This window comes from Lactuca virosa, chromosome 1 (genome assembly GCF_052849685.1).
Source record: "Lactuca virosa cultivar CGN04683 chromosome 1, Lactuca_virosa_CGN04683_v6, whole genome shotgun sequence".
In the NCBI taxonomy this organism is placed as follows: Eukaryota; Viridiplantae; Streptophyta; class Magnoliopsida; order Asterales; family Asteraceae; genus Lactuca; species Lactuca virosa.
Window position 1 is genome coordinate 128,709,838 of NC_136426.1, and position 11,226 is coordinate 128,721,063.

Genomic DNA, 11,226 nt, shown 5'->3' on the forward strand with positions numbered 1-11,226 from the left:
ATTTGAGTAACTTACAACAGGTGAGTTCATACCCCCACATTTTCATAGTTTTTACTGTTTTAAGGGAGGGGGGGATACAAGTATAACACAAAGATATTGTGTTATAACAAATGATTTCAAATGGAATACAGTTATCAAAACAAATGGTTTCAAACATCTTATCAAATCAAGTGGTTTTAAGTGATTATTTCAAAAAGACATCAAGTTACCAATGGATTTCCAAATATGAAACTTCTTTTAAATGTTTTATAAACTTATATTTTTCCCCAAAAATCATACTAGTATACATATATTTATATAAATAAGGTTTAAAAGACTTAGGACTGACAACCCACTTTGGTTCCTTTTCCTTGTTTGGATGTGGGATCACAAGTATCAGTTGTTTGTCCAAGTGTCATTTAAATTTTAGTTATATATATTTGTATATGTATACAAGTATAAAAGTTTATTCAATTAGATTCAATTACCCTTTGTACATGTTGAGCAAAGGATCCCATACATGAATACTCGTTATCAATTCAGAAAGTACATATAAATTATAATAGGTATAATTTATGATACACAGAACATTAATTCACGACACTAGCATACTAGAGTACATTGTTTTACAAAAATAAAGGTTTAATTCAAAACTATTCAAGTGTATTCATTCATTCAAATACATGTTAAGAATACTAATTCAAGGATATACTATCAATCATTCATTTCAGAATGATTGAAATTTCATAACTGTTATACATGTAACGTTATACGCTTTTATGAGTCAAAGAGTACAGTTAGTTTAATTCATTTTAAACGATACAGTAAAGTCCTGATATTATAACCAAAGTCTCCAGCAGGGGATCGAAACAATGTGTGTATAGATCTATATTGGGATTAACAACCCCGCACTCGGACTGCTAGCTACAGTCAGGCATACACGCCTGTGAGTGACAATTGTTATCATCAACTTTCAATGCATACATAGCGTTGGGTCGGGCCATCTAGTTAGTATGGTTGTAATAACTCATTAAAAAGGTATTAACAATACGTTAGTGTATAATTACCTAAACTTAAGTACATTTTCAAAGTACTAGTTTACTAGATACAGTTTACAAGATACAGTTACACAATACAGTTTACACGATACAGTTTACAAGATACAGAACATTCATTTACAAACAGAACAGCTTTATACATATACAACTACTTTTCATATACAACAGAAAATATAGGATTTTCTGGAAACAGTTTACATATTCATGAAACAGAAAACATTCTTACAAAACATAAAAACTTTTGCACTCACTCAACTTAATGTTGATACTCTCTTTTCAAATTACTTGTATTCTCAGGGAACTCGTAGACAGGTACACCCGAGCTTTTGAAGATGGAGCAGTTTATGTTTTGTCTTTATCTTTTGTACAACTTTTTGGTTTCAGTATACAAAGTGAAACACATGTAAATATTTATAATTTTTAATACAATGGTTGTTTGTACTATGATTACTATATTACATGTGTTGTGATACTACAAATGAAGTCCTCCACCCCCAGACGTTTCCGCTATCTGGTTTGGGGGTGTGACAATACGTATATCTAATGTATAATTGAGGAATAGGAAAATCACGGTTTAGCATGGTATCAGAGACTTCTTCTCTCAAACCCTAGCCGATCCCTTCTATCTTCTTCTTCTTAATTCATCTTCTTCCCTCCTGTTTGCTTTCTCTTCTTCCTTCTCTGCAATGCCAAGAGACAGTAACACCTCATCTAAACCTCCTCATAAGGCATACAAAATAACCAACATCAAGACTTACGTTCCGTTGATTCTCGATCTCAACAGTCATAACAATGATCCTCATAACTATGATCCTTGGAGTGATTTCTTTACTGCTCATTGCATTGCTTATGACCTCCAGGACCACATTGATGATACTTATGATGCACAAAACAAGCCGCCCACTGACATGGAATGGCTGTTCAAATCGATTTCCCAAAGTCTCATCACCAACGCCTACTCTCCTATCGCATCTGCCTGTAAAATCTGGTTGAACATATCCTCCATCTTCAATGACAACAAAGAAACCACCGTTATGCAGATAGAAAGCGAGCTTCGATGCGTCACCATGGGAGACTTAAGTTTTCATGACTACTGGAACAAAATCAAGAAACCTGATATGCTTAAAGGTTAGGTGAAAAAGTTAAAGAAAGGCATGTGGTTATTCACGCTCTTAACGGACTGTCTAGCAAATTCGAGGGTCTTGCCAACATCATCCGTCTGTCAAAACCGTTCCCTACTTTTTCCGAAACGCACTCCATTCTTGCTAAAGAAGGAACTAGGCTCGCCAATCTTCGTGTCGTTGCCCCATCTCTTGATTCGAACCTGTTGGATTAGTGTCTAAGTCCATAACTATTATTGGTATGTACTTGACCCGATTGGCATGGTCCATTTGGGTTGCATGGCATCGGAACAATTTGGATAGACTTTTGTGAGAAAAGGATAATTATGATTTGTTAATATATTATTAGTTCTAATATATCAATATGAAATCATATTATTTAATTATTATTGATCAAGAATTAATTTGGAATTAATTTTGTGATCAAAAGGAGACTAATTAAATATATGGGGATTGATTTTGTAAATCATTCATTCTTATATATGTGGGCTTATGATCCATAGTTCTTCATGTTGGGTTAAACCCATGGAGTAACCCATGGATACTCCATAGAGGTTTTAACCCATGGAGCATGAAGAATATGGAAAGACATGAGTTACATGGTGTAACCCTAATAGCCACAATATATAAGGACCCCATGGCTCAAGAAATTAGGCACTAGTGTGTGTACACATGAGGGCTAGCCGATTTGAGCATAAGAACTTCTCACTCAAGTCATTCCAAGTTGTTGGTGATGTTGTGTGAACCATTTGAGGTGTCACACTTGAGGCACTCGGCTCTTAAGTTCCATCGAATCAAACTACAACACAAAAAGGTATGTTACTCTAACTAGTATCTTATTTGGTATATGAGAATTCATGCTAGTTATAAGTTTAATGCCTTGGAAACCATTTGCATGTATAATTACTAAAAACATAGATCCAAGGTATTTAGGGTTGTATGGGCACCATAGGATGTTGTAGTATACTAAAACCCTTCAGTGGTATCAGAGACTAGGCTTGTTTTCATTTATACTTGATGCAAACTTGTTTTTCAAAACCAAAATCTGCCCAGACTAGAAAACTCGATGAGTTATGGCCTAAAACTCGTCGAGTTCATGAGTTAATACATGAACTTGACGAGTTCCTTAGAGAACTCGATGAGTTGGTCTTCCAGTGTGCATATTTTCTAGTTTTTTGGCTGGAATTGGACTAGGAACATTACCTAAGCTGTTTTTGAACTTGTAAACCTGTTTTTGATGTGGTAATATTCATGCTAATCCAATTTCATAGATAATTGTCAATAGATTCATGTTTTGTATTAGTTTAATGGTTAGGCTAATTACATGAAAATTGTTTGAATTATCTTGTTCTTATGAGTTGATTTAGATTAACAGAAAAGTTATGTGATAATATGTTTTCAATCCAAATTGATCTAAAAGTTGTTCATAAAATGTGTTTTTGTAACTTGTCCTCAAGTTATGTGAAAAGTCATATTTATGATTCTTAAAAATCATAAGATTTCCATAAGTTATGAAAATGGAGAGTCTCATTTTTAAATGTTTTAAAGTCTTCCACAACTTGTCCTCAAGTTATGGAACATGAAGAGTTTTTCATTAAAACTAATTTAAACACATAAGTTATGGAATTGAAAAGTTTTTGAATAGTTCAAAACTTGCCCACAAGTTTTGGAATTGTAAAGTTTCCCTCATGAATACTTTAATTCCAAATTAAACCCTTAGAATTTAAAAAGTTAAAATTCAACCCTTATACTTTATAGTATTATAAGTTAATAATATATATGTATAAGAACAAGTTAGTCTTACCGTTAGTAGGCCTCATTTACGAAGCCGGTCTATAAGGGGGGTATAAGGTTACTACCTATAAAATGGTCGTTTAATGGGTGTCCATTCTCACCCACCGCTTCCTTGACTGGTGGAGGGTCGTTAGCCGAACGGGTAGGACAAGGACTATAATTCTCCCTTCATTATAAGTATAATGATAAAGATAAAGTAACTAAACCTTTTATAAATTCTCAATCTTAGTTACTTTAGGAAAATGTGAATTTGGTGCTAACCCATGAAATTACACTTTGCACTTTAACCGGCACACTAACTTGGATTTAACAAGGTAGGCAAAGGGTAACTTAATGTTTATCATAGGATCGGTGGAGCGTGTGTGGTTAACCGACACACTAACTTTGATTTAACAAGGTACCAAGTATATTTGCATGGTTATTCACACCTTGTTTTGCGATCCTCGGCATCCCAGTCACAAAACTTGAGAGGGCACAATCAAGATTGAAACATGCCATTGAAAAGTTCAATGAATCTCAAAAGATCTAGGAGTTTCAAATCTAATTAAAACCTAATAAATTATTTTGTTTTTCATGGTGGAAATTGGTGAATCGTCATTCGCCTACCTTCAAATATTTTATAGCTTGGATTTCGGCATCCCTCTTCCAAGTTATAAAATATTGTGTTGGGTCCTAGCCTTAATATTTCATATTGAGTGATATATTAAGGACTTAAATCAACTAACTTGAATATCTCCCAAAAGATGTCTGGTTCAGACAATTATGATCTTCCCAAATCTATTGGAACAAGCTTTCCTAATGAAGATGATGTCCCGGAAATCATTCTTCACTTCCTCCACCTCCTCCAATTATTCTCCCTAACCCACAAGTTCAAGGTCACTCAAGCCCTGTTGGCAAACAAGGTCTATGTGTTCTCACATCTTGGAGATGAAGTCACATATTGACAAGCCGGGAGAGTTGGGTGTCAAAGTTTTGAGAAAGTTGGATGTTGACTAATCACTTCCTAAGTCACATAGTGAGTTCTTTAAGGATTACTATGTAACAGACTATGACATGACCCTTAATGATCTTATCTATTTGCTTGGTGCTGCTGAATCAGCAATGATTTGGAGCACTGGTAAAGCAAATTTGATTAGAAGATCAACTTCCCAAACTACCATGGACATTGACAATGGTAACATTGGATATCCATAAAAGCTTTCTCTTCCCAAGGAAAGGGATCGGCCATAGTCAACTCGGTTGACCAAATGGTAAAGAGAAAGGCTAAGTATGAGATAGTCTTGTGTACCATTCCCAAAGGGTCCATATGTTTCTATTGCCAAAAGGAAAGGACATTGGTTGCGAAGGTGCCCTAACTACCTGAAATATCTGAGAGAAGGTCAAGTCAAAATGTTTGACTCTGCTTCAGGTAAGTCCACTATCTAACTCTCTTAAGTTCCTATTTGATGATTCTTAATACATTTTGATGTATGGCAGGATCAAGAAAAGGGAAGGAAACTTAAAGGAAGAGTGTGCTGAATCTGATCGTGAAGATGGATTTCAATCGCATGGTTCGAAGATTGGATTCTTGAGCTACTACTTAGGAGTTATGATAGATTGCTAGAAAATATGTAATAGCATAGTTTTCATTTAAAGTTGCACTGTAAGGAAAAAGTTTTTTCTGCATTTATAAATAAATAAAAATTTTGTTCTATTTATTTTATATCTCCTTACAATGGCATTTATGAAAATTGATGTTTATATATTTCTAGCAATAATGGAAATATAATTTTGATTCTTTCATTTGTGGTAATGTCTAAATTCACCAAAATAAGGAAAGATTCTCATCACCCAAGGTTTCAATTGGATCGAAACTTGGAATCATGCAAGTTGTATAGTATTATGAATGAGAATTTTCATCTTTGGAAAATTCAGACTAATTCCTTGTTCACATGTATATGTGAGTCAAGTGAAGGACTAAGGGATCGAGTACACATTCGTGTGCACTGGTCGAGTCAACCACAAAAGATCGATAAGACTATTCGTCATGATTTTCTAAAGTTTAGTAAATATGGTTATACTTAAGAGTTTAAGTATAATTCTGAAACATTGGAAATGTTTTGATGTATGGCAGAACTAATGGGAAGAATCAAATTAGGCAGAAAGATAAAAGTTTCTCAAATCTGAAAAGATGGGAGAGTACTTTAGTATCATGTTTTGTGATCATCTTAATGATTTAGAAATCATATCACAATTAGTCCTCTAAGGACATCTTAGTGCATTCCTATGGCTAAGAAGAGGAATCTCTAATTGTTGAAATGGATAAATCAAGAAGATGAGTCATACTTCGCTCCAGAACAAGTCTTACAGTTATACTCCAAGATTGTAATTTAAGTGACACACCTTAAAGAAAGTTTATTAACACTTGTCAAATGTAAGAGTAAAATGTGTCCTACTCTTGTACATTTGAAATTGGTAAGTTGTGATGTTTTGGATAAAACAAAGACCAACTTAGGCCAATTGTGTGACAACCCGAAATTTTTTTGCTTTATAAGTCTAGCCAATCGAGGATCAGACTAAATCCTTTTGCCTTTTTAGTCTTGTTAAGGGTTATTCTAATGAGTTCTAAGCCTAGTACAGTTAAGGATTGGATGTAGGGTATGACAGCTTAAGTTTATTAGTTTGCAATCGAGTCGGAAACTTCATCACAAGGAGTTTACAGCCGCAAACTAGGGGTTTACGGCCGTAAAGTCTTGGCTGGCCGTAAAATCCTCCCATATAAATGATACTCCTTCATTTTTCACCATTTCTCACATTTCCAAGTCTAGAAAATCGATTCTCTCTCAAGTATTATCGAGTTCTTCATCCTAGATCTTCAAAAACGTAAGTATTCCTTCCATCCTTGAGTTGTTATCCTTCTTAATCATGAATCACCCTTTGATTTCATCCATGGAAATCATATTTTTGAATAGATCTTCAAGATCTTCATCTTTCACCAAGAACACGCACTTGTTCTTGGTGGTCGTGAACCCTCCTTCAAGCCTCCAAAACGTAAGTATCCTTTCCCTATGCTTAGTATACGCTAGAAACTCGTGTTAAACACCTTTGAATCGACCATTTGGATGGAACAAAAGGAGTGTACAGCCGTACACCCTTGCTTGACCGTACACACCTCAAAACACCCCAAAAGGGCCTCCAAAGTGAGAATCTAGTTCACATTCTTGATGAGCAATCGACCCACTAGCTTTCCCATCGAGTCAAAGACCCTCTTATGCATGTTTTACCATAAGTTTATGGTCGTAAACTCTATGGCCGTAAACTCAAGTGTGGCCGTATACACACTTCATTTGGCCGTAAACACCCCTTTGATCAATCACATGTGATTCTACACTTCATTTCAAGTGTTCCTTAGTCGCTTGGAGTGTTTCCTTGCATGATAGTTGCTTTAAACACTAAATTCATGCCAGTATATGCCATTATATGTCATTAGGACTCGTTTGTGTCTCGAGAGTTCAATCGTGGAACTTCTCATCCTCACACAAATCTGCAGTTGAATCAGCCACATAAGGTGAGTTCATACCCCTATAATCAATCTTTTAAACTGTTTTAAATACTTTTAAGGGGGGAATACAAGTTGAACACAATGATAATTGTGTAAAGGTTATTCAAAGGATTTCTTATACATTATAAGTGATCAAAACCATTTCTAAAACTCTTTTCAAGTTATATTACTTTATTGTCTATAAAACACCGTTTTTAAAGTGCAATCATAACTAAGTAGATAAATGAGTCTTTTATTTAAGTCAGTAACAGTTCAAACAAACATACTAGTAAACTATAATAGGTATAGTTTAGGGGTTCAATACATACTATAATGAGAAACAGGGAGGAACATACTACACACTAGAATAGAAGGAACATACTAAAACAGGAACAAGATAACAATTATGTGAGACAACTTCACGACTTAGCAATTTACTTTCTAGGTTGCGTTTTGTAACCAGAGTCTCCTGGAGGGAGAGCATGAGTTTGTGTATAGATCTATACAGGATTGACACCACGCACCTTGTTACTAGCTACAGTAGGACTTCACGTCCAAGGGTGAGAAATATCACATTTCACGTTGACGCCATTAGGTCGTCAGGTTTATCACGTGTCGTATCAGTATGGTTACAACCACATCACTTTTTAACCTAAATCAACAAACTGATTCTAAGGTAGTTAACACATTCAATTTAGAGGGGGCCTATAATGCTAACTTTATGATTCTTTAGTGTATACATCAGGGATATATATTAATTGGGTCTAGCAGATAGTAGGACGTGTGCTTTCCGCTTCACTTCTTGTTCCTTGTTTGGTTATGGGCTTAGATCAGATGCACCCAGTCTACTATCTATCCGATGTTAGTTATATATATATATTCCGTATACACCAAGTAATCATAAGGAGTACCAGGTATAGGTCAGGTCATAGTATACTAATTCAATACATCGTTTTCTAGTACAAGAACATACTTTTCAGATAGAACACGTAGTAAACTAAACTAGAAACTTATCAGTAAAAGGGTTTAATCCATTTTATTAAACTAGTATAACTTAAAGGACCGCTAGTGGTTAATTCTATAATACCTTAGTTTATACATCAGGGTTATATATATAATTACTATCCGACAGGCAGTTGGATGTGTGCTTTCCGCCTTACTTCATGTTCCTTGTTTGGTTGTGGGCTTAAGGCAGATTCACACAATTAACTATCCGTTCGATTTTAGATTATATATAACTAGTATAAACTAAGTGATTATAGAAGGAACTATTGTGGTTACTATTTTTACTAAAGGAAATAAGGTTTTTCTTAATGAATGTTTTCATTAAATATAAAGGAACTTTTGTTGGATTATGAGCATTCTAACACTCCTAAGTGTACATGCAACCCTAAATACCTTGGATCTATGTTTTCTCTACTATACATACAATTATGAACATCCAAGGTATTATCCTAATCTAGCATACAAAATTATAAATATAACAAGATAGAATACATACCTCTTTGATGTAGAATGTCTTCATGAAGCTTGAGTGCCTAGTGCCCCAAGTGTGACACCTCAAATGGTTCACACAACACCAAATACACTTGGAATAACTTGAGAGAAACTTGAACACTCCTTGAAATCGTCTAGCCCTCACACTCACACATTACTCCACGATTTCTTGAGCCATGGGATTCTTTTATATGGTGGCTATTAGGGTTACACCATGTAACTCATAACTTTACCCATTCCTTATGCTCCATGGATTTTAACCTCCATGGAGTATCCATGGGTCACCCCATGGACTTAGTCCAACATAAGGAATCTTGGATCACAAGCCCACATATATAAGAATGAATGATTTACACAATCAACCCATATATTTAATTAGTCTCCTTTTGATCACTTAATTAATTCCAAATTAATTCTTGATCAATACTAATTAAATAACCTTATTAATATATTAGAACTTATAATATATTAACCAACCTTAAGTGTTATTTCTCTCATTATAGTCTATCCAAATGCATGATGCCATGCAACCCAAATAGACCATGCCGGGTCGGGTCAAGTCTTACCAATTATAGTTATGGACTTAGACATTAATCCAACAGTCTCCCACTTGGATAAGTCTAAAACTATTATTGCGTATGACTTCAGGAACCGATCAGCAATCGCCGCTCTCAAAGCTTCTGTCGAACTCTGACCTTGTCGATGAACTCTGACCTTTGTCAATGACTTGTCCATTAGATAAGGGATCATATATTCCTCCATTCTAGATATCATATGGACTGAGACATGGATTATCAATCATTCTCTCTGTCCATTTGTTGTTTCCCGATTTCCGATTCATGATGACTGACTGATTGAACAAATCAAATCAGTCCTGGCTTGGCCAAGCACTCACATGTATCATCTTTAAATCATTGAGGGGCCCACAGATATCGCTTTTATCCCGAAGGTAAAAGGAATGGATAAACTTCGACTCATATGGCTTGTTCTACTACTTGTTGAATCATACACAAAGGCACGTTTTATAACATCGAGTTACCAATGCGTTTTCGTCCAATCAATGTATAACCAACTCATAGTAACAGCTCATATCTCTAGGTTTGAAGAATATAAGATATTATCGTCTCATGATCACTCGTTATAAAATCCATGAAGTGATTCAAATGAGCGCGGGTTGAATCCAATACTCAGAACTTATGAGCACTCATGAGTGTTGTAGCACCACTTTGTCCACCAACTTGGACCTCTACAAACCAACCCATGACAGTCTTGATTCATATCTACTTCCAACATATGACCGACTGTGGATGGTTTGAATAACTTAATCATTCAGGAAGAGCGACTTAGTTATTCTGGAAGTCAAAACATGCAAAGTGAAACACAAGAATAAATGAATCAAATATGGTATCAAACCCTATGAATATAAATAAACACTTTTATTTATCACCATACTGATTACTCATTATTCATTGTTTCGGTTTTATCAACTTTTTACTTGAATTTAAAACAATAGTTGTCCCATGCTCCAAGCATGTACACTATGTTTTCTAAACACTAGTCATGCCATACACCAAGTATGCATACTATGTTTGTCTATGATCTTTACTTTGTAAAATAGATCAATTGAACATCACTCCAATGATCCTCTTTTCACAGTCCCAAATCCTTACTGCAAATGCAAGAATTCCAAATTCATGCCTTTTACTGAAATCTGTTATATTCTAAACTTATATGCATTGATCCTCTTAATGATTATGTACAAAGTTAGAAAGACTTGACAACAATCATTACAGAGCATTCCAAAGGAGATCAGCTCCTTGGAAACATCCTTCTTTCATTAAGTTTCCTAATCTTACACAGATTGAATAATTTCTAACTTTGAAACATTTCCATATTCCATTTTGACTATCACTTCTGAACAAGAGTTGCCTCCTTACAGATTATGTCAATATGGTCCTTCCAGAATTAACATTATACTTCCAACTGTCCTTGAGCAACCAATCTTTGGTAAACCTTAGATTGTCCTCGACAATTGCTTAATCATTTTAGTCATATCCAATTCTAGACCTTTTCCCTTCATAATGCCCCAGGCATTTGGAAAATTTTAGAAAGGATGAATATAGCACATGTAATCGATCCTATATCCGAAGCATATGCGACACGATTCATGATGTCTCACATAAAGACTAAACCAGTCTTTTGCTATAATATTTCGATTTCAATTTGCCAAGTTCTCAAAATTCAGATTATGAAAAGG

General features: G+C 34.9%; 1 protein-coding gene across 1 annotated transcript; it reads left to right on the forward strand.

Annotated features, from left to right (window-relative positions):
• Nucleotides 1-1,723: 1,723 nt before the first annotated feature.
• On the forward strand, nucleotides 1,724-2,170 carry LOC145120521 (uncharacterized). The gene has a single exon (XM_079056335.1). It carries the CDS (start codon nucleotides 1,724-1,726, stop codon nucleotides 2,168-2,170), a length of 447 nt encoding a protein of 148 aa, XP_078912461.1.
• The last annotated feature ends 9,056 nt before the right edge of the window (nucleotides 2,171-11,226 follow it).